This window comes from Asterias amurensis, chromosome 16 (genome assembly GCF_032118995.1).
Source record: "Asterias amurensis chromosome 16, ASM3211899v1".
Taxonomy (NCBI): domain Eukaryota; kingdom Metazoa; phylum Echinodermata; class Asteroidea; order Forcipulatida; family Asteriidae; genus Asterias; species Asterias amurensis.
The window spans coordinates 14,677,778-14,701,406 of NC_092663.1; the positions used below are offsets into that span (position 1 = coordinate 14,677,778).

General features: G+C 38.6%; 2 protein-coding genes across 3 annotated transcripts; one reads left to right on the forward strand and one right to left on the reverse strand.

The window, feature by feature from the left end:
- Positions 1–953: 953 nt before the first annotated feature.
- LOC139948903 (partner of bursicon-like) lies at positions 954–5,351 on the reverse strand. Of its 2 annotated transcripts, XM_071947266.1 has the most exons (3): positions 5,136–5,351; positions 3,464–3,790; positions 954–2,350 (listed from the first exon to the last, which is right to left on the reverse strand). In XM_071947266.1, the coding sequence occupies exons 2-3, from the start codon at positions 3,761–3,763 to the stop codon at positions 2,192–2,194; spliced, it is 459 nt and encodes a 152-aa protein (XP_071803367.1). In that variant the 5' UTR covers positions 3,764–3,790; positions 5,136–5,351; the 3' UTR covers positions 954–2,191. The 2 variants fall into 2 exon arrangements, with proteins under 2 accessions (XP_071803367.1, XP_071803368.1); XM_071947267.1 differs by lacking the exon at positions 5,136–5,351 and having other exon boundaries at positions 3,464–3,825.
- Positions 5,352–11,714: 6,363 nt separating this feature from the next.
- On the forward strand, positions 11,715–16,873 carry LOC139949072 (partner of bursicon-like). The gene is made up of 2 exons (XM_071947475.1): positions 11,715–12,129; positions 16,536–16,873. Exons 1-2 carry the CDS (start codon positions 11,797–11,799, stop codon positions 16,686–16,688), a joined length of 486 nt encoding a protein of 161 aa, XP_071803576.1. The 5' UTR covers positions 11,715–11,796; the 3' UTR covers positions 16,689–16,873.
- Positions 16,874–23,629: the final 6,756 nt, after the last annotated feature.

Below are 23,629 nucleotides of genomic sequence, written 5' to 3' on the forward strand. Positions count from 1 at the left end.
CATTTGTGGACCAAATTCTTTGTTCGTATTTATAATATCCGGTGTGTCTCTCCATGCCCCCATACGATAAATTAACATGGGCTGGAGGAATTTGAGCCATGAGGGCGCTATCACACAAAATGTCGACCATCTCCTGCCACACCGACATACAATTGACAACATGTTTTAATGTTATAAACAATGATGTTTTGACGTTCATAAAAGAGTATCATATTTCTTATCAATTATTTGTATAACATGTAGCTCAAGTATACCTGATACATACTTGAAACAAACTTCTTAGAGAAGCTTATAATTAAAGTCGACTACTATATTACAGTAGAACAAACAACTTGTTTAAAAAAATCGACACTGCAAAAACTGGGCTGTTAAAATGTACATGTGTTGTCCAAAACCTAAGAGAAATCAAAATGAAAAACAAAGATTGTTAAAATAACAATGTTAAAAAAAAGAAAAAAATTGTGTTATTTTAATTTATAACACCATCTGATGTTAATTTTGATTCTCTCTTCGATAAAAAACACCCATGGTGTCAATTTTAACATCCAGGTTTTTGCAATGAACTTTATCTTTGAATTTGTTTTTCCTTTCCTTAAAAGGCACTGGACATGTTTGGTAATTGTCAAAGACTATAGACGATGTGAACAATGTTTACATTTGAACCGCCCTTTGTTGACAAAACACTATATACGTCATGTTTCGCCGGGCACTGAGTTGCGTAGTCGTAGTAAGAGTGCATACACTTTCTAGCTGGCTGCCAGAACACAAAGGTTTTGCCCGGCGGTATGCGCGCGAATCAGGTTATGGTTTTCGTGTGACGTCAGAGGTCACATCGTCTATAGCATTCTCATTTTGTGTATCTCAACATGTGCTTAAAAGAAATCAGTGAAATTGTGTGCTTTCAGATGCCCGAGAAAGGCTTCAGGCTTGAAGTCTTCCTCATTCAGATTCGATTTTTCTTTAGTGAGAAATTGAGTTACTTCAGAGGGAGTCGTAGCCCTCCGTTGCTCGTCACCAAGTAATTATTGTTATGCTAATACATGTGTACATGATTCAAGTAATATTATTACCAAACGTGTTCTGTGCCTTTACGCTTATAACCAAACCAGTATCCGGAATAATTTATTTTATAATGTAATACTTTCATAAACATAGTGAATTATGAAACCATGATTTATATAACTATATTCCCTCATCATTAAATGCTGCTACAACAAGAACACTTTGTCAAGTGGAACTGTTGAACTTTTAACTTGAAACATTAAAACGGAAAGAGCAACAACAAAACACATGTTGAATTTGTGTTTATTTATTTAAATAAGGACAATGTCCCAATTTCATAGAGCTGCTCAGGCAGAAAATATTGCTTGACAATGTTCAGCTAAGCAATAATAATGAGCTGAATGCCAGTCGCAGATTTTACACACTGGTAAAATCATTCTGGCAAGCGTGTTTAGCGACATTCCGTGCGCAGCTCTGCTGAGCAACCTTCTATGCTATTAAGCAAGAAATGAGTGTGGTACCCAGTCGAAGCAATTGTAACTTTGGTTTCCAGCCTGGTAACCTAGTTTTGCTAAGCAAGATATGTGTGCTCGGCATTAAGCAAGTGTGCTTATAGGCTTTTTGAAATTGGGCAAGTTGTATAGTGAAGATCAAAGTATGCCTTAATATGTGTCAGATTCAATTGTGTCCGCCATGCAATACTGTCCGCTCCGGCACTTTTGCATATACAATCGTGTCCGGGGCTATGCAAAAACCGTCCGGTGGATATGTACATGACTGTACATGATTGTATGTGCGCGCGTAAGCGAGCGTGCATGCACTAAACCTACCTACATGTTTTGCAGTATGACTATACACGTATTTTATGATTGCAGCGATCACCCAACGGCTGAACATCATGTACAATAGCTTGTAAAAAAATCATATGGCGAACGTGTTTCGTCGAGCAAGGGCGTTTAATTTACTGCAAGGACGGTTTTGTACGGGGCGGACACAACTGCATATGCAAATGTAGCCGGGCGGACACAAATGCAATATGCAGCAGTGTCCGGGAGTAAGCCGTATCCAAACTGGTGGCTACGGCTTCGAAAGTTGCTAAGGGTGTTGCTAAGGGTGTCATATACTTCAATGCACGATGACGAGGAAATCTAGCCGCAGCCGTAGCTGTAGCCGCTAATAAAACCACCCTCTATGAAATAGTACATGTTTGACATTCACAACCCGACGGCTGTTGGAACTCTTCCACAAACTCCGCTCCCGCCATCAAATCGCCGCTGTCCACATCGAAGCACGGAGACAAGACTACGGTGTGTGACGTCATCTGGGTCTCACGACAACAGGTGCAGTTCTGGCGGTAAAAAGGTGTCAGGGGAAGATGAAAATAAATAAAAAGTGAGATCTTATAAAACGAGAGCGTAGGCAAGGTGGACAAGCAGGTGTTACAGGAGTGGAATCATCAATGATTGGTTGTTATGTATTGTAGGTGTCCCGAGTCACTCAAAAATGTTAACCCACACAGATGCATCGACTGCATTGACTTGTACACGTGTTTTCAAATTATGGAACACCCACTATTGCTATTTTTGTCTACCTATTGGGATTTCTGGATGGGCGAATCGTCATAGTTAGAGCAGAAAAAAACAAGCTGTGCCCACACAAGAAAAATGGTGATTGGAATTTGATGTTGTTTTGTAGTAGTTTTGCAATAATAATTGTTGGGGTGTGATTTACTTTACTTTATTTAGCATCGGGGATACTGAATATTCATTAACGGGTAAAACCAAAACGAATATGGTTTTACTTTCTTCTAAATCTAATATTAATCTTGATTGCCGATTCCAAATACATACACATACGGATGTAGGATAGGTGAACGAGCGACAATGGAAGTTTAAGTCAAGTCGTTATATATTTTGAAAACTGAAGTGTTCGTCGCAAATTGGATATGATTATTTTATTTTTTATGCGGAAAACACGCACCCATCATGTATCATATATTTTATAAGCTAAAACTCATGCATTTTCTCTTGAACGCATTTTCTCTTGAACGCATTCATGGCTGAGCCTGCGTAGCAAATCAAAATGGCGGAGAAGGAACAATGGCGACTGCAATTATAAGTGGCGTCATGTTTTGGGGAAACCTTGCGTTACAAAATAATATGGATTAGTATTGACCTAAAACAAAAATGAACTTAGTAAGAATATAATACTTGTTTAATAAAAACATAACTAGTGTTTCCTTATTAATGTTAAGCAAGAGTTAAGGACAAGACGCATATTTGTCATGTTACGTCTATGAAGTACACAAAAACTTAACCCTTCTAAAATTAATTAGCTTCAATGCAACTTAATAAATAAATCTTAACATTGGTAAAAAAAATTAAAAACAATAAATTAAAAAGCTTTGCACTTTGTGTGGTAAAAGCTTGTGAGCAACTTCTAATTGCCTTGTTTTGTTTACCTTGATAAAACCCGTTGCACTATGAAGAGTAGAGAGCGAGGATGACATACACTCCCCTTCGCAAGCTGACGCCGTAACGGTGCCGTAACAAACCGCCCTTTCCCCGGTCAGCAACTCAACCTGACGCTGCACTTCGATATCCTGAAACGTTAACACGCAGCGTCCGGGCCGACCACGCCAGGCCGGGTCCCCACCCCGTCGAAGACCCAGTGATTGTGGTTGGGGCTGGGCGGTGACTACTACTAGAAGACATTGGAGAAAGCTGATGATGAGGAAGGGTCTAGTTCTGGTATAATCCATGATGAGGTTGGAGTTTCTTCACAAAATCTTGTTCAAAAGAGAGACAAAATATATGTCACTTAGAAAGCATGAATTCGACTGTTCATAAATTATGTAAATTCATGACGAGATTGGAGTTAACAATTCACAAAATCTTGGTAAAAGGAGAAAACAAAATGTAGGTTCAGAAAGCATGAATAAGACTGTTCATAATGGATCTTTATCCATGACGAGATTGGAGCTATAGCAATTCACAAAATCTTAACAGAAAAGAGAAACAATTTTACTCAGTTCAGTGACGAAAGCATGAATTTGTCTGGTCATAAATTATGTATATGAGATTGTAGGTTTGACCAAGAGTAATATTTCTTTGACCGATTTGTGATATCAGACAAAATAGTTACTAAAATGATATATAGGCCTATATTGTGTTTTCAGCTGCAGGTGGTTTTCAGTGTGACTGCCGATTTGAAATGTAACAAAAAGTACATGGCTGTTATGAGAGGGACGGTAGAGCATACGAAACTGTCTTTGAAAACAAACAAATGCCTATTTTTACCACACACACAATGCACTTCACGTTCGCTGTGTATTTCACACACTTTGATTCATTCAGTTTGTATCAAATTCACGTTCGGATCCCTTACAATAAGAGTATATTTTCTACTAATTTTACTCAGAGAGTAAAATCTTATACTGAAAAACTATATGTTCGCACATATTTTAAAAATATCACAACTTATTAAAATATAATTGGTGAACACATTCAACACTTACTAATAATTCAGTTTCAAATTCACAAACAAGTTTTTTACTAAGTTCACTCACAGAGTAAAATCTTATACTAAAATACCTATAATAATAATAATAAATAATAATAATTGTGGCTTCTTATATAGCGCACATGTCCGTCACTCAGTGACGCTCCTGGCGCTGTAACACAGTACTTCCTGCAAGATGTGGGACTGTTTTTGAATTATGAGACCTAATTCTTATAGCACCATGTAATGTTTTACAAGGTGCTGTGGCGCAATTTGCTGCCGATCGGACCAGGAACACCGGGGCGAACCCCTTCTCTTTTCGATAAGTGCACTGGGTTCTTTTACATGCGTTACATAACACATGGGACCAACGGTTTAACGTCCCATCCGAAGGACGAAGCAATGGTGAAGTGTCTTGCTTAAGGACACAAGTGTATATTCGTAAATTAAAAAAGAATATCTAAACATATCAAAATAATTGGTGAACACAACAAATACTTACAAACTAATTCAGTTTCAAATTCACGATCGGTTCAGACCCCACCCAATAAATCCAACACTGAAATAACCAATATCCACACATTAATATCAAAGCTTAATATCATTGGTGAACGTTAACCGTGAGTACTTACAAAATAATTCAGTTGCTGCTGTTGCTCAATTCCTTCTCCACTGTTTGCTCTCCAAAGAAAATCACACAATCTCTCCTCCACAAGAAGCCGCTCACAACCTCCTCCTCGTTTTCTTATTTCTGTTTTCCCCGAACGGGATGTCCCATGTCACATCATTATCGCACGAGGCTACATTCCTAATATAGAGAGGACAATCTTCCCATACTCTTTTATTGAGATGAATTAAATAAAGGACTAAAACCGAAAAGATACAAGATACAGTATTGGCAAAAAAATAAACCGCAGGAGTATAGACTGCTTGCGCGAGCGAGCCGACGTACGGATAAAAGGGTTTAAAAGCGGTTGTAGCTGATAAGAAGGTGTCTTACACAATGGCAAATCCCCGTCTTAAAGATGTGAGGCCTTCTTCTTGAAAAACATCTCAGGAGTATGCTGACATTTTGCAAATAACTCAGTTAAGTGAAATGGCACTTACTTGTATACTTGATACTTGATATTTTGTTCAATTTATCCCGGATGTCTAGCGGTGCAGTGCGGTCTAAGTGCAAGTATTAAAGATAGAGAAAGTATTTAGTATTTAGATTTAGTATTTATTTTTAGAAAAAAAATAATATAGGAGAGAATAAAAGGTTCGGTTAAAAAGAATCAGCACAGCATGGTGCGTTCCTTCAATGTTTCCAATTATCTGTGGATTATAGCCATAGCGTACGGCAAGGTGTTATAACGCTAATACGATGTGTGGACCTGATGAGAACAAAAGAAGTCCACATCTTGCAACACTATGTGGACATTTTAGACTCCACAGGTTTTTTTTTTTTTTTTTTTTTTTTTTTACAGTGTTGAAGAATGGGATTTTCTTGAAGTGTAAAGCACACAGTGACTAAAATGCAACAAAAAACTGTGTCTTGGTTTCTGTATGTCATGTAATTCGAAAAACAAAACCAAGCCAAAAAACGTTACTGAAAATAACTGCTAAAAGTAATGTCATAATATTGCGAACGCGTCTTGTACCGCGGGGGGGGGGGGGTGCTTAGTGTTTCGTTTCGATCTACTTTATTGTTTTGTTTCAGCCACATCCAACAGCACAAACTTCATCAATAACAGGATAGGTAAGGAAACAGACACAAGATGACAGAGATTTAAAATTGCGAACAGAGATTAAAATACATTGCTATAGGTACTTTACAATATAGTCACAATTTAGATGTTACGAAAACCGGCACCATTAATAACCTATGCAATTAAAACAGTTTAATCTGTTTTTGTCTTTTATATGAAGTCACCCTGACTTATAGTAAATCTGAGACTGCACCGCGGAGAGAAAATCACTCCGCTAATTTGGGTCTCTTTAAAGACTTGTTAAACCCCTTGAGACATTGACAAAGTCGGACAATAAGACAGTGTACCATTATGCGAGTCCGGAAAGCCCCCTGGACGAAACGAAGGAATGGAATTGTAACAAAATACGATGCTTGATTATGCAAGATTTCTTTTTGTCAGAATGTTGCTAGATTTTTCATTTCTCAAGCTCGAGTGTAACTTTCATAGTGTCGTTGTCACGCGACTGAGTGTTCAATAAGTCTCCCTGGGAAAGGTTCAGGTTTTTTCTTTTTCTCTGTTGTGAAATTCTGCATCCGCAATTAGGGTTGTGTGAGATGCAAGACGTTGAGCAAGATGCTGTCCCGAAGAGATAAGATATGTAGGAAGATGAATTGATTGAGAATATTTTGTGTTTTATTTTTCCTGACTCCTCAAGGAGTCAACAACAATAAGAAGGCGGCACGAAGCTTACCATAACATTTTGTCCTTAATAACACGTGTACTTTTTAAAGGAAAGGCACACGTTTGGTAATTACTCAAGACAAGTATTAACTTAAAAACTGACTTGGTAACAAGCATTGGAGAGCTGTTGATAGTATAAAACATTGTGAGAAACGGCTCCCTCTGAAGTAGCATAGATTTTAGGAAAGAGGTAATTTTTCACTAATTAATAAAAGACTACTTGCCAGCAGTCTTTTAGTCGTATCTGAAAGCACACAAATTCGTCCAACAATTGTGTTTTTTTCTCTCATTGTGATCTCGCAACTTAGACGACCGATTGAGCTCAAATTTCCACAGGTTTGTTATTTCATGCATATGTTAGGATACATCAAGTGAAAAGACTGGTCTTTGACAGTTACCAATAGTGTACCTTGTCTTTAATGCATGGAACTGCATGGAAAGACGAAAAAGGTTTCTGAACTCAGATCGATACTTTAAATCAATACATATTTTATTTGTAAGGAAAAAACGTTTTAAATTTTGTTATCAACTTGTGTATTGTTTGTTATAAGGAGGATGTTTCGCGTACAGGAGGATGAGATCTCGCGAGACCAATGTTGCCTTTGATCATGCGAGAGTTCAAATACTACCTTTATAAAGCGGCTGATGAACCTGTTGCGTGTAGAGTGAAAAATGGTCAAACTGTTTTGTTTGTCAGCTTCTTAAATAATTTGCCACAAATAATGATAAAAGTCACCCTTGAAAAGTTGCAAGAGGAAAACATTCATAAACAAACTTACAAGGGAAGCTATAGGTAATGGACTTATAACAGTTCTCCATAAAAAGAGGGAGGAAAACTTACCCCGAAAGTAACATTTCTACACAACACCGACCCCACATTAAAGGATTTGGGTACTTTTTGTAACACAAAACACAATGTCCACAGATTTACATTCAACCAACACCGTTTGAAGAAAATGATAGTAGAAAGCTTACCTTAAATTACTTTGTTGCTGAGGTGCTGTAGTTTTTGAGAAATGAGTATAAGAATTCATGAAAATGCGTTTTTACATGCTAAAATAATTTTCGTTTTATGAGCACAAAGGCTAACATTATTTTTAAGACATTGTTTTACTCATTTCTCAAAAACCACAGCACCTCAGCAAGTAATATTTTCAGGGAAGCTTTCTACTATCATTATCTTCAAGCTGTGTAAATTTAATGTAAATCTTTGAACATTGTGTTTTTGTCCTACATAAAGTACATAAAAAGACCCTTTTAAAGGCTATACGTTTACCGTACAGCCTAGTATAGCTAATGCCACTATGCAAGCCAAGCCTTGTCACAATTGGTTTCTTCTCAACTAAGTGGCATGTGTAGGCTATTGAACCAGACTAATGCGCCATTAACACGGCGCCCTCGTCTCCGATTGACCATTACGGATAGCAGATTTAAGTGATTGATCGCGCCAAGAGAGGGCGCTACACACATTAACCATTGCGGTAACATAGTTTTGGGATGGAATTACATTATTGATTAGAAATCATGGTACGTCATTGATTTTTTAGAAGAGACCGTTGATTGAAAATAAAGCCGCGGAAAAAAGTGGAAAGTTATGTACAAATTAAATTATTCAAGTATCACCCCCCCCCCCCCCCAACGCAGCTAATAGGTTGTTGTCTCTGTGGACATTTCTTTGTTCTGTACACTTCAGAAAAATTAATATCTTCAACACTGTATGAATAATTGTGTGGACGTACATGTATGTCGTCAGTCCATACAGTGTTTTAGTCCCTACATTACGTGATATACCTCTGTGGTGGACCTGTCTCGAGTTCCACACTTCGTAAAAGGTGATCGGCCGGACATTTAAACCGATGACTCCTCTTTTTCTCCGTTAAAGCCATTGGACACGTTCGGTATTATTAGTATTGTCCAAGGCCCACACTTCTTGTCCCGCAACTTATATATAAAATAACAAACCTGTGAAAATTTAGGCTCAATCGGTCATCGAGTCGGAAGAAAATAACGTGGAAAACCCACCCTTGTTTCCCCACGTATCGCCGTGTCATGACAATGTGTTTAAAATAAATCCGTAATTCTCGCTATCGCGAATTGATATTGTTTTAATGTTTTCTCAAACAGTAAAGCATTTAATGAAACAATATTTCAAGATAAGTCTGTCACCATTACCTTCTGTAAACCCTGTAAATTATTTGTAAGTCTGTCAACTTTAAAACAAAATTCTGTTCCGAAAGTGTATAATGGCTTTAAGACTTGGGTTTTGTTTTAGGGGACGTCTCCGCTGAGAAACGCGTTAATAATTTTTATGAATTTATTAGGTTTTGAAACAAAATAGCAGACCGTGTTGAAGTTAAGTTCACTATTTCCATTTGCAACTTAGGTGACCAATTGAGCCAAAGTGTCCACAGATTTGTTAAAATGACGCATATTATGTGGTATACAAGTGAGAATACTGGTTGTTGGCAATCACCAAACGTGTCCAGTACCTTTAACACTGCAAACACATTTTATAGCCTAAAGCGCCCAATCCATATACAACGTCCATTTCAAGGGGTCATTACACGGCCGTACACGGCCCGGAGTCGCCACTAGCAGTACACGCCTCTCTCCACCCACGCCTAAAATGGTAAACTACACGTAACTCTATTAACAAACCGGCCCCAAAGTCTAAAGCAAATTGCCTTTTTGCCCCCGACCCTCCCGGACGCCCACTTGTTTGATCTTTGCAATCCTAGATCTATGGGGTTGCTAGCTACCAACCAACTATCTTCTTCAATTTTTCAACAAACATTTTGTTGCATTCAATACAAGACAACTTCAACTGTCCGTAATTATAATTAGATGGGGGACTCTTGGGTTTGGGTTTGGGGAGGGGGGGGGGGTGGATAAGTTCATTACGTAGGTGTTGGATCGAACAATATTGCTTAGTGGATTGCTAAGCACTTCAGAGAGATATTTTCAAACAGAGACTAGGTACAGCTCCATAAAACTGCTTTTTAGACAAAAATTGCTCAATTCATCGAGCGGCGAATAACACCCAACCAACCGGCAATAATAAAATAATAAATAACTTAAAGGCACCGTATACCTTTGATTTTTGGAACTGTCGATTGTTTCAATCCTATTTAAATGTAGTTTTAATAATATAATGTGAACAATTTCATTTCAAAAGGTGATCGCGTTAAGTTGAGATATCGCCGAAACTCCGGAGCGACTATGTCCACGCAAGAAGATCCGTGGTATCGCTTCTTATTCATATTCAAATTTTGGGATTAAAAAGTGATTACTTTTCCATAAAGTACCGTAGTTTTCGAAGTAAAATGTTTTAAAAATGCATGATAGTATCCAAAACTGAAAGACTTCTACCACGTTAGTTTTCAGAGTCATTACCAAACGTATATACAGACCATTTCATGGATCAATTAAAGGAACACGTTGCCTTAGATCGGTCGAGTTGGTCTTGGACAAGCGTTTGTAACCGTTTGTTGTAAAATGCATATGATTGGAAAGATATTTTAAAAGTATAATGATCTACACAAGTATCACTCGAAATTGCGTGGTTTTCCTTTTACCTCGTCGACAAACACGGTCGGCCATTCATGGCGTCAAATTTTTGACTCCCATAAATGGCCGACCGTGTTAGTTAGCAAAGTAAAAGGAAAACCATGCAACTTCGAGGCAAATGTGTGTGGATCATTGTATTCTACTTTTTAAACGTCTTTCTAACCATATACATTTTATAACAAACGGTTACAAACGCTTTTCAAAGACCAACTCGACCGATCCAAGGCAACGTGTTCCTTTAATAAAATTAAAATAAAGTAACAGTAGCAATAAGGACAACAATAGTCGACTGCTTAAAGAATGGGTACCCAAACAAAACCAGCGCATGCTGTATCAACTCTAACATGGGCCCTGGACAATTTCAAATTCTATTCCTTATTACGTCTTGCGATACACCAATAATAAACAGAATAAATTTACGTTCTTTAATTTCTAGGTGACAGAAATGTATCTATTTGTTTTCATCTGTCCACATACAACTTAAAATGTCAAACACGCGATAAATAAAGGGCCCGCGTTCTTGAACTTGAAATATCGCGAACCCAATTTTAATTAAACTTATACACGCATATCCGGATTTATAATCCAGATTAACGTTCTACGCAGTGTCGGTGCACGGTACTTGTTTGTCATTGAGGTTTTTCCGTTTCCTTTTTTTTTGCTGAGTAATATTAGTATGTATGTAATTTTGAAAACAGTGTTGGATTCAACTTAAATCCCGTCACGCCACGGTGTTCATCTCCTACTGCTGGCCCGAAGGTGTAATGTGTGCACTTTGTTTATTTACGATAAATGAATCAAAGACTGTCTTGCTTTCCGGGACGCCACTGGCAGCGGCAAACCATCGCCGTCTCGCTCGGCGTTTCACCCGGTACAAGGTCATCGAATCAGCCACCCTCTACACCAACCCACTCCTAACCATAACTCATCACCGGCTGTCTTCGGTTTATTTTTTCCTTTGTGTGTGTTTTTTTCTTTCTTTTTTTCTTCTTCTTCTCTCGTCCTCGTCCCATCGTCCATGGGCCTTCCCCGTAATCCATAAAAGGTCATCCACGCGCGAACGCAATTTTGTATCTCTTGTATTTAAGGGGGCCTCGCACGTATGCTCGATTCATTGATGGATCGCAGTTTTTTGTTTAGTCTCGTCTCATTTTTGACCACTCATCTAAGCCATTATGGATGGATTTATTACCAGCCTGAGTGTTGAAGTTGAGGGTTTGTGAGGAGCAAAGCTTAAATATATTTTGTATCACTAGTTTTGACTTAGCATTTTCAGAGGCGCTTGGATAACTATTATTCATTGTACAAACCAATGGGTGGTTGTAAAACAGTTGTGACAATGTTAGTCCATCATCGGAACCAGTCTACTTTATTATCTAACACGAGCAGAGTACGTCTGTTATTCATTTGCTTATTACTGACTGCCTTTCAGCACCACCAGCAGCGGGCTGGCGGCCTGGCCTCCGCCTCTCTGCAGCAGTTTTGCGGACTGGAGACAATCAGTATCGAACTTGACCGGCGCTTTGTTGATGAAGAGACGGGTGATTATTTACGATGTCGCGGTAACGTGACGCTGACGAGTTGCGAGGGACAGTGCGTGTCGTCGGTGGCTCCTAGTGTCGTTGCTTCTGTGGGGTTTGTAAAGGTAAGAGGCAATGGGATGCAACTACAACGACATCTGCCTGAAAAACGCAACCCCTGATGAAGGAAATTTATGTCAGTGTTTTAAAATGTTTAAGTTATTGCTCAAGCACCTTCGGTTTCATTGTAGATATAAGAGCAACAAAGACTATTCAAATTCATCACTAGGTAAATCTTTGGACACTTTCGGTAAAAAACAGTATTGTCCAAGGCCCACACTTCGTGTATCACAACTTATATAACAAACCTGTAAAATTTAGGCTCAATCGGTCATCGGAGTCTGGAGAAAATAGTGAAAAACACACTCTTGTTTCCGCACGTTTCGCCGTGTCATGACATTGTGCTTTAAAATAATTCGTAATTCTCGTTATCGAGAATTGATATTGTTTTAATGTTTTCTCAAAAAGAAAAGCATTTCATGGAATAATATTTCAAGAGAAGTCTTTCACTATTACCTTCTGTAAACCCTGTAAGTTATTCGAAAATCTGTGAACTTTTATTTTGTTTTGTACCGAAAGTGTCCAATGGCTTTAAGTAACCGATATCCACTGTTCACTCTGGCTAAAACCTACAATTTTTATGGGTGAAACAGATCCCTAAACAATATTGCTAGTTTGATACTTTGTTGACAAAAAGTCTTTCAGAACTTCAAATCAACTTTTACGTTTTGACTTCGTTTTTCACACAGCATGGGGCGTATCACGGCCCAATGTAGCCGGGCCCAATGTAGCCGGGCCATGTACCGATAAAATGTTTACATATAGGTTTGGGCTACGGTAATTTGGGCTCCATTTTGGTTCAGGGCTTTGGGCAAATGTACAAGGTTTGGGGCTACATTTAGGGAAATGTTTTGGACTTAAGTTATGTACATAGTTTGGTCTACAATAAGGTACAGGACTTGAGCTATGTGAAAGGGTTTTGGGCTAAATTTGGGTACAACATTTAGGCTGAATGTAGGGACAAGGTTTTGGGTTACAATTAGGTACAGTATTTGGGCTACATTAGGGGCCGCAGTGTGCTACAGAAATTATTCAATTTGAAATACATATTTTGTTGTTTTATGATGTACAGTTATCGCGATTTTGAGAATGTTAAAGAAACTATCGAAATATCAAGAACCACGAAAACTCTTTGTATTTATATATTTTTGCGGTTAATTTTGACAGCAATATACGAGGGATCAAAGTAGTTAAAAAGGTGTACGAGTGAGACTTGCACGATCTGTTTTGATATTCAAACGTGTACACATTGTGTTTACCCGTGTACTGTTACAACGATACACACGGTATCACATGGCACTGTATCCTTGCCAGCAGCTTGAGTTACTGGTTTTTGTAAAGAAGCAGTTATCTTGTTTTGCCACTCGTTCAAATCAATTGTAACCAAATCGAGGCTGCGAGGGACTTTTAGTCTGACCCCTTAATCAATCAATATCGATAGCTGTTACGTGCGTACAGGGAACGCGACACAAAGGTAGAATGCCTTATGAGAAGGTTTTTATCAGATTGTTTGCTTAGAATATTGGCGTCATATGGACACTGTGGCTATTAATAGAATCAACACTATCAATCTTGCATGCGACAATCTTCACGAAATTGAAAGCTATTCCGTAAGTTCCACTCCGTGCAAAGATGAATCAGAATTAAATGAAGAGCTTATTTATAGTTTTTTAACCAACGCATTCGTTAAATTTTGAAGACACACAACCTAAACCTTTTGTGCGATTATGCCCCTTCCCTCACGTACACCCCAAAGTCTTTATCTGAGTTGCAAGTGCACACGAGTTCATTTGGGACGTCTTTCATATCAAAACTCTGGCATTTGACAACTGGCAATGCTGATATCCACATACTATAGTCACAAATAGCGAGGGATAAACTAACTGATAGCAATCATAAAGTCTTCCATCGATGATCTAGAGATTCAAAATTTCACCATTCCAGGGGCGGACCCAAGAATATGTGCATAGGTGGGGTCAGGGGTCAGTATTTTGTGTGTGCAAGTCAAATGGGAATTCCCTCTAAAAAGCGGAACAGTCTATGCTTTAAAAACTCCAGCGGGTAAACGACCTTGCCCTGGCCACTTAAAATGTATAATATGTTTCTCCAGAATATTTTCTCAGAAGTCAGGGAATTTGATTTTTTACTTCTATTCATTCACAGAGTAACTACACAAGTGCTTAATTAGTGAGTTGCTAACTGGTATCGTAAGGCACTGAGGGATAAAATGTTCAAAGCATGTCAATTTAAACCTTAAAAATAACCACGAGAGTATACAAATCCACAGGTTTTTCTCATTACAAAAGATGTGGAGCGCCGCCAACGGCAACTTAAGAGCAAAGCTGTTCGGCTACACTATTTTTCTGGACGTGGTTAAAATGTTGTTGAAGCAACTGGTATCAACATGCTAACCTAGTAATGCACCTTGACTGTTCCAATGAGGAAACGAACAAAACATGTGTGCATAGCCGGCAAAAAGTGCAAAACCTATTTACGTGACATTCTTTATTATGTGACAAAAAAAAAATCCCGCGCCGGCAATTTATACTATCAATACAAGATGAATTTTCGCGCCGGAAAAGGTCGGTTTGGAATTGTTGAATATGAATGGGCAAGTTGTGTGCGTTAACTCCCGCAGTCTTTCACTCAACCGAGAAAACAAGGTGTTTTTTTAAAGGGACACCGTTCCCTTCGGATTGGGCGCTTTTGGGATGTAAAACGTGTTCGTTATGAAGATAGTATTATGGCTGACATGGGCTAACAATAATGTTTTAAAAACAGAATAAATAAATATAACGATCCACCCAAAATATCCCCCGAAATAGCGAAGTTTTCTTTTTTTCTTCGTGAATCGTTCACAGTCCGCTGTTTTGTAGAACCAAGTGTGACAAAAATAAGGGCCGTCTTACTTCACGAAGTTAAAGGAAACCACACAATTTCGAGAGATATTACAATTTGTGTGAATCTTCTTTTAAACAGAGCTGTCCTACATCAAAACAAACGCTTTTTTTATAGCTCAAAATCGCCCAATCCGAGGGCAGTGTTTTGCTTTGATTCTTTCTTTGATTGTTTTTTCTTCTATTATTGAATTTTTTTTTATATGCATTTTTTTTTTTACCGATTGCAATTCTATTTAGCTTTTATGAATTTAGTTTTTATAAATTTAAATTTGATTATGAATTTGTTGGTTGTGTTTGTCCCTTTCCGGTTAATTGGCGGTTCGTCCGCTGTTGGCTTGACGCTAAATACACTAAAGGTTTACTAAGTCGATCTTTAGAAAGTGCAATAGGAGCTGCGTTGTGAGTTCACAAGAGTTCTGCCTAATACTCAGGTTGTATTTATTTCATGTTTAAGGGATTCACCTTAAGACCTGAATTGGTTTTAGTGGTCATTACCTGATAGTCATATACAGCTGTCCTTTAAACACGGCTGGATTAAGGCCAGCAATATTGGATTCTATACACAATTGACTTTCTGCTGGATTCACCTGTTTGCCCTCATTTCGCCACCACACACCCCACATTTCAGCCAATATATTCCTTGGAGTGTCTTAGTTCCCAGGCTCTTGTGGTCAATGATTTAGAAAGTCAATATAATAAATAATGTGTAAAACCAATTTGAGTTAAGGTAACTATACTCTGTGCAGACTCTGTGTGGCAAATGATTATTTTTGCTATCTCATGTACATAGGTTTACCGTTAGACGCGGTATCTCCAGTTTTTTGTTACTGTGCTCGCTATACTAGACTGTATACTATTTCTGATCTGCTTTTAATGTCAGTGAATTCCTTCACAGGTCCAAAAGATGTGATGTTAAACGCCTCATTTTCCAAGCCAACACCGTTTAGTATGAGTTGTTTCTGGGGCCTACACTATAAAAAAAAGCTCATGGGTTAAAATTGAGTCCGATTCCGGGTCTCATGACTCTGACCCATTTATGGGTCAGGCTGACCTGGAAAGTGGTTAGGATTTAAACGCGCATTCTACAGATTGACCCATATTGGTCAATTTGACCCAGAGTCTGGGTCAAACTGACCCATAAATGGGTCAGGCCCCACGGATCCCAGACCCCCCAGATCCGGGTCAATTCTGACCCGGAAGTGTTTAGAGTCAACTTGATAACTTCCAGGGCAATAGAACTTTATCACGGTATGGCCATGTTGATTTTAATCCATTTCAACCCATTGAAACAAAACTGAGGCTGGACGAAATAGTAGTCTGGTGCCACGTTTGCGCAATAAATGTTAGCATTCGTTACTGTTGTTGGAAACAGGGAAAATGACCAAGATGGTGACAGGTGATGGTCTATTGGTCTTCTCTTACCTTCTTTTTCCAATTGTTCCTTCTATTCAATCTTTTAACAACCTAGCTTGAAATGATTACCATGTTTGTTTACATTTTATATTTTACAGAAATGTACCTGTTGTAGAGAGGTCGAACTGAGGTCCATCAACATCCAACTTGCTCACTGTGTCACCGCTGAGGGCGTCTGCATTTCAAATTACATCCGGGAGATGGTCATACAGGAGCCTTCGAAGTGTGCATGTAAACCCTGCAATCCGTAAACAAGCAGGCATGAGACACTTAAAGGCACTGAACACTTTTGGTAATTACTCAAAAAATTATAATGATAAAACCTTACTTGGTAATGAGTAATGGGGAGAGGTTGACAGTATAGCACATTGTGAGAAAGAACTCCCTCTGAAGTGACGTAGTTTTCGAGAAACAAGTATTTTTCCACGAATTTGATTTCGAGACCTCAGATTTATAATTTGAGGTCTCGAAATCAAGCATCTGAAAGCACACATCTTCGTGTGACCATGTTGCTACAGGGTGGTTTTTTCTTTCATTAATATCTCGCAACTTCGACGACCGATTGAGCTCAAATTTTCACAGGTTTGTTATTTTATGCATTTGTTGAGGTACACCAACTGTGAAGACTAGTCTTTGACAATTACCAATAGTGTCCAGTGTCTTTAAAAGCTAAGTTGTATAAAGTTATCAGTCGCTTTAAGTCTGCGTGCGTATTGTTGGGTATCTAGCATAGTGTTATGATTTTGGTTACCAGCGACGAGTGTTGCCACCAATCGTCACCATTACTATCAACTTATCAACCTAGCTGACAGGTTATCCGAGTTTTGATACAACATTCAATTAATTTGGTAATACCAGCAACAACGAGTTTTGACACCAGCAACCGTCACCATTACTTTTGTTATCAATTTATCAAGCTAGTTAATAGGTTTACTCGAGTTTATACACCAGTTTATTAATTTGGTTATTAGCTACAACGAGTGTATGATACAATAACCAACCACCACTGCTGTCATTACTATCAACTTATCAACCTTTTTAACAGGTCCTCGTTATTCGAGTTTATACAACAATCGATTTAAGTTAGTCAACCAATCAATTATGGTTATAATTAAACATTGGTACACGTCATTGAGGTGATTTTAATTTTGGTATTGAACCATACTATTTAAGTTTATATTAATCACACTTAAAACTAACTTTGACTTTGTCTACAAACTCATCAAACTCATCAAACTCACTTTCATAGAGCTGATTAAGCAGGAAATAGTGCTTAAAGCCATTGGACCCTTTCGGTAAACAGTGTTGTCCAAGGCCCACACTTTGTGTACCACAACTTCTACATCAAATAACAAACCTGCGAAAATTTAGGCTCAATCGGTCATCGGAGTCGGGAGATAACAACGGAAAAACCCACCCTTGTTTCCGCACGTTTCGCCGTGTCATGACATGTGTTTCAAATAAATCCGTAATTCTCGTTAACGAGAATTTATATTGTTTTGCTGTTTTCTCAAAAAGTGAAGCATTTCATGGAATAATATTTCAAGAGAAGTCTTTCACCATTGCCTTCTGTAAACCCTGTAAGTTATTTGTAAATCTGTGAACTTTTTTTTCTGAACCGAAAGGGTCCAATGGCTTTAACAGTTTTCTGCTAAGCAAAAAAGGAGCAAAATACCAGTCATAAATTGTATGTGTGATATAGTATTTTGGCTGGTAAACTTATTCTGGTGAGCATAATTATGTTGTGCTCAGCTACTTTTTAATGTGCTTAAAGACACTTGACACTATTGGTAATTGTCAAAGACCAGTCTTCACAGTTGTTGTATCTCAACATGCATAAAATAACAAACCTGTGAAAATTTGAGCTCAATCGGTCGTCGAAGTTGCGAGATATTAATGAAAGAAAAAAACACCCATGTCAAACAGAGTTGTGTGCTTTCAGATGCTTGATTTCGAGACCTCAAATTCTAAATCTGAGGTCTCGAAATCAAATTCTTGGAAAATTACTTCTTTCTCGAAAACTATATTACTTCAGAGGGAGCCGTTTTCTCTCAATGTACTCGTTACCAAGAAAGGTTTTATGCTAATAAATATTTTGAGTAATTACCAATATAGTGTCCACTGCCTTTAAGCGGCTCTATGAAATCGGGCAGCGTTCACTGCAAAACGAGCAGTTTTGAAAGATGTATGGGCACTATACGCAAGAGAAATAATTGGCTATAGAAGACCGTGGTGTGGCCATCCAGTCTGTCTTCAAACCAAAGCAGCCACACCCCGAACGAGGCTTTGAGACATCATAGTCTGGCCCACTTTTCCCGAGGGGGTCAGTATTCATGGCTGCTTTGACGTACAGGGAACATGACAAAATGGCGACAGCATATACCTATTACCCGTGATGCACCACGAGTCGGTTTAGGCGGCCCTCTAGTTGTCACCAAGAACATAGTTTTAGTTTTAATTTCCTATAGAAATATATAACTAGCTTGTTTTCACAGTAGAAAATGTTTCGTTTGCCCTTTTAAGCTATGTAATAATTTTTTGAACTATGAAATAACCTTTGGTAAATCATTCTTGTTTTCGACCAAGGAGTTCTTATGGATCGATGATAAACTTGGCTGTAAAGATTGAAAGCTCGGTACGATTGGACAGTTATTTCACAGACTGTGCTAAAAGTTGACTAAACTCAGTCATAGAAGTACTTTTAAAAAAGGAACAACATTATTAAAATATCATATTGCCTCATTCACTCTTGTGTATTAAGCCTTGAAAGCCTGTGATGTTTTGTCCCTCATAAAATGCACTCATAAACCCCGAGGCGAACCCATTATGCAGAAAGTAATGGATACTGCCAGATTGATTTCAATTTTCCAGGGTGAAAAATTAAAAGGCCATGAAGTTGTCCAAAGGGCACACTTTTAAAATTCACACTGTGTGTGCTTTCTATGAAAAATAGGGGTCTCTAGATTCATTCATTTTGAACTATTTATTCGTAGAATTCAGCGTCTCCTTCGCGATGACCCGGATTTTCAGACTCTAAGACTATTTTCTTGATCTTTTCTAACACTTCATTTTTCTTCTATATAAGCACAGCTTGAAAAGAATTGTTTTCCCGAGTGGCGTTCTTCACTTCATTGAATATGACCACATTGTTGGATCGTACATCCATCGCGTTTTAAAGTACAAACCCCCAGAGGCCAATTACTTGATGGGTACATTCTCCCAGTCGGATTCTATATCAAAACCAGTTTTATAAGGACTCTAGAAGAATGTGTTACCCTGCCAACGGGGGGAGCCCATTCTTGTAAGCTCTTCGCGAGTGTTGACAAAACCTGATGGCATTTGCCGCTGGGTAAACGTCAAGTTGCAAACGCCATTCACTGCGGGCCATTCAACGTCAACATAGGGTGATGACGCGCAAGAAGCCCGGTGTAACAAAAGAGTAACAGAAGAGTCGCAGCTCAACAACGGTCGAGATAACATTCTCCTGACATTTCGAAGGATTAATAATTATGTCATCTTTACAAACTATTTTACTTTCTGGTGGCTCGGGTTCAACTATACAGTGTGGACCCCGAACACGTACCAAGGACTCAATTATTATTTTCTTCGTAGCGTGCAGTCGACTAAAAATACACATGGATGGGCGGGGATTGAAAGAATGGGGTGCAATATTCATGGTGCTAGCTAACGCCACTAAGTGACATGTCCACAGTGGTCACACTCTCTCATATGGTTTAAGGGAACTGGACACTATTGGTAATTACTCAAATAATTGATAGCATAAAAAACTTACTTGGTATAGCCTAACGAGCAATGGAGAGATTTTGATAGTATAAAAGATTGTGAGAAACGGCTCCCTCTGAGGTAACGTAGTTTTTGAGCAAGATGTTCTTTCTCACTAAAGTAATAAAAAGACTTTTGTTATGCTGAAGACTTTTGTTATGCATCCGAAAGTGCAACAATTTTTTTTATTTTTTTTCAATATCTTGCAACATCTTGCAACTTCGATTGACCAATTGAGCCCAAATTGTCGCAGGTTTGTTATTTTTTGCATAATATGTTGGGATGCACCAAGCGAGAATACTGGTCTTTGACAGTTATTGCCAAATGTGTGCGGTGCCTCTAAGGCCATATTTGGGCAGCGATGACACATTTCAAAAGCGCGCCAAAGCGAGGACACATCTTGTATTCCACAGGTGTGAATAAACAGCGTTCAAGTACACACTGCTATATTCGGGCGGGAATTCTCTCGCATGTTTTTTTTTATATTAATAATTCAGAGTATAGGAGATCCAAGGGCATTCTGAGAAATATATCTCTGCGTGTGTTGTTAGCATTTTAAAAAGGTAAACATTGGCAAGTTTGTTTGGATGACTCATGCATTGCTAAAGTGCAACTAAATCATCTCTTTATTTAGGATGACGAAGTTTGATAGAATATAAAGTAAAATGTCTATAGATTTACCCCGGTGGTCGTGTGGAGTATACCAAGTTAACACACTAGTGCAAAACACAACTAATCTTCTCGTTTTTTTCCCTGAAGCAAAAGTGTCACAGAAAAGTAGACATTGAAAATCGGGGGATAGCTTCCTGTAATGTTAAACCTCAAGTCACTTTACTACTGTATTGCGTTGATACCGCACGTCCTTTTGGTTTGTAAGCAGTTTGCAATGTTAATACTAAATATGATTTGAAACGAAAATGTTAATATTATAATTTTTCGTAATTAGATGGGAACAAAATAAAGCGTTTAGCAACACAAAATAAACACTGGGTTTTGCTAGAAATCGGTTTCACTTTAAAAGTAGTCCGATATTTTTGTGTGCAGTTTATGACGTAATTTGTGGCCCTAGTGCAATTTTGTGCCCCTGGTGCAGTTCACCATCAACCTTTAGTACTTCAGGGTACATTAGCCCTCTAGAAACGGCCATACTTTCGCTGAAGGTGTAGGGTCACTTTTTCTAGGACGAGGTCTGACCAGATGAGTTGTTCATGTGTGTTTTTAACCGACCACGAGCGTAATTATTGTCAGAAAATATATTTGGTAAGCTGACCGACTTAAAATTGTTTTATTAGTAGTTTTCAATATTTTTTAGCAACTGCCATTGGTTACAATCGGGTGCATAGTGTGGCACGTATCGCTCTAGCAGCGTAGCGCCCTCTGTTGTCAATATCGTAAGTTTTAACAAAGTCGTTACAAAATATACAGCAATGGTTCATTCCAGATAAGATGTGCACTGTGTTAACTGATGCAATCACACGGCATAGCAAAAACGTGTCGCTGAAATACATAGTATTTTCAACAGTCAGCACTCAAGAGACATGAACAGGCGCAAACCACGGCCAACGAAACACCTTGAAATGAACAACATCTCCCATTTTGATTACTAACCGTCTGCCTTGAGGCCTCGAGGCTCCACTGGGCGGGAAACTCGCACATAAAGTGCTTAACGTCTGCTCAGTATGCACTGGAGGCTCTTGTTAGTGAGACAAAATACAAGCTGGGTTTCAGGTGTCTGAGCTGCCGGTATTATAGCTTGATCAAGCGGAAATTATGAAGAACTAATTCATTAAATATTGCGTATACATTCAACAGCGGTATCAAAGCTGTTTATAGCGACGATTTCAAAAGCTGCGTTATAACGATGGTTTGTGGTATCTATTAATTTGAGAGAGATGGACCATTGTATAGCAATAATTCAATTGTTTCTTTCTTGTGGAAAGAAATAATTATTCACATTGTCATGGCCTAATTTCGTAAAGCCTGTAAGCACACAACTTTGCTTAGCATGAAATGTCTTCCTTGATAAAAACAAGTTTACCAACCAAATTTTAATTTGTTGCATATTGCTTGTTACGGGCTTTCAGCTGTTTTTTGCTTATCCTGATATTCACGTGGAAACTTGGTTGGTAATCCTATTTTTATTAAGGAAAAAATGTCATGCTAATTGTTGTGCTTACAGGCTTTATAAAATTGGGCCCTGCGCGTAGCGACTCACAGGATACGAATGACACTAGCGCCCTCTTTGGATTTGAGGCCACCACTCCGAGAGCGGATTGGCAAAGAACTGTACGTCCTGCACAAGAATACAATGAAGCAAGTATACAAGTTTATGGGAGAATGACAAACGTGTGAACCAGTTTAGTTGAATATGAACACATAATTTTAGAATATTAGTACTCCAGCTACGACAATGACATCGGAACGAATGACAACGACATTGATAACACCAACATCATTGGCAACGACAACGACAATGAACATGACACTGACAATGACAGTGACACTGGTAATGACAACAACAGCAACACAAACAAGGATAAAGACAATGACACCGATGATAGCAACAACGACATTGACAAAGACAACATAATAAGTACTCCAGCGACGACAATGACATCGGAACGAATGACAACGACATTGATAACACCAACATCATTGATAACGACAAGGACAATGAACATGACACTGACAATGGCACTGGTAATGACAACAGCAACAACGACGGCGACACAATGAAGGATAAAGACAATGACAGCGATGATAGAAACAACGACGTTGACAAAGACAACAGCATTTGGACGATGGCGATGACAACATTGACGAGAAAGCAACAACGGAACTAACACTGTTTGTTGACCTCATTACAAAATAGAAATCATCATTTATGTCGGAATCTTGGTTGTCAGACAGTTTACCTCTGAGAGGCCATCGGAAAAATGAGAACAAGGTCGTGTTGTGGATTTGTGGTGAGATCCGACATTAGGGAGTTTTCGTTTTCGACGACGGATGGTTCTGCGACGGAAGACATTTGGCGTCATCTGCGCATGCGTCGGCTTTGAGGACGGTCGTCCCTCAATTTCTACGACAGTACTTGGAATGGATCTGAGTTGTGCTGACAACGTTTGGCTGAAAAACCGTCGTAGAACCATCAGTCGTCGAAAACGAAAACTCCCTAGTGACAACCGGGGACGAGGTTGAAAACATACCTCTTTAAAATGGAGTATCCGTTTTTAGGAAAAAAAAACAACGAACAGACTATAAAGATGCGAGGCAAAATTGACCTCTGTACAAAACAAGGCTTTTCAATGTACAAACTTTTGATCACATCTGAAGTCTCAAAGACATTGCACATAAAAGAAGGTGGAAACACCCGTGGATATAATAATATAACAAAAATACCCTTCATCTC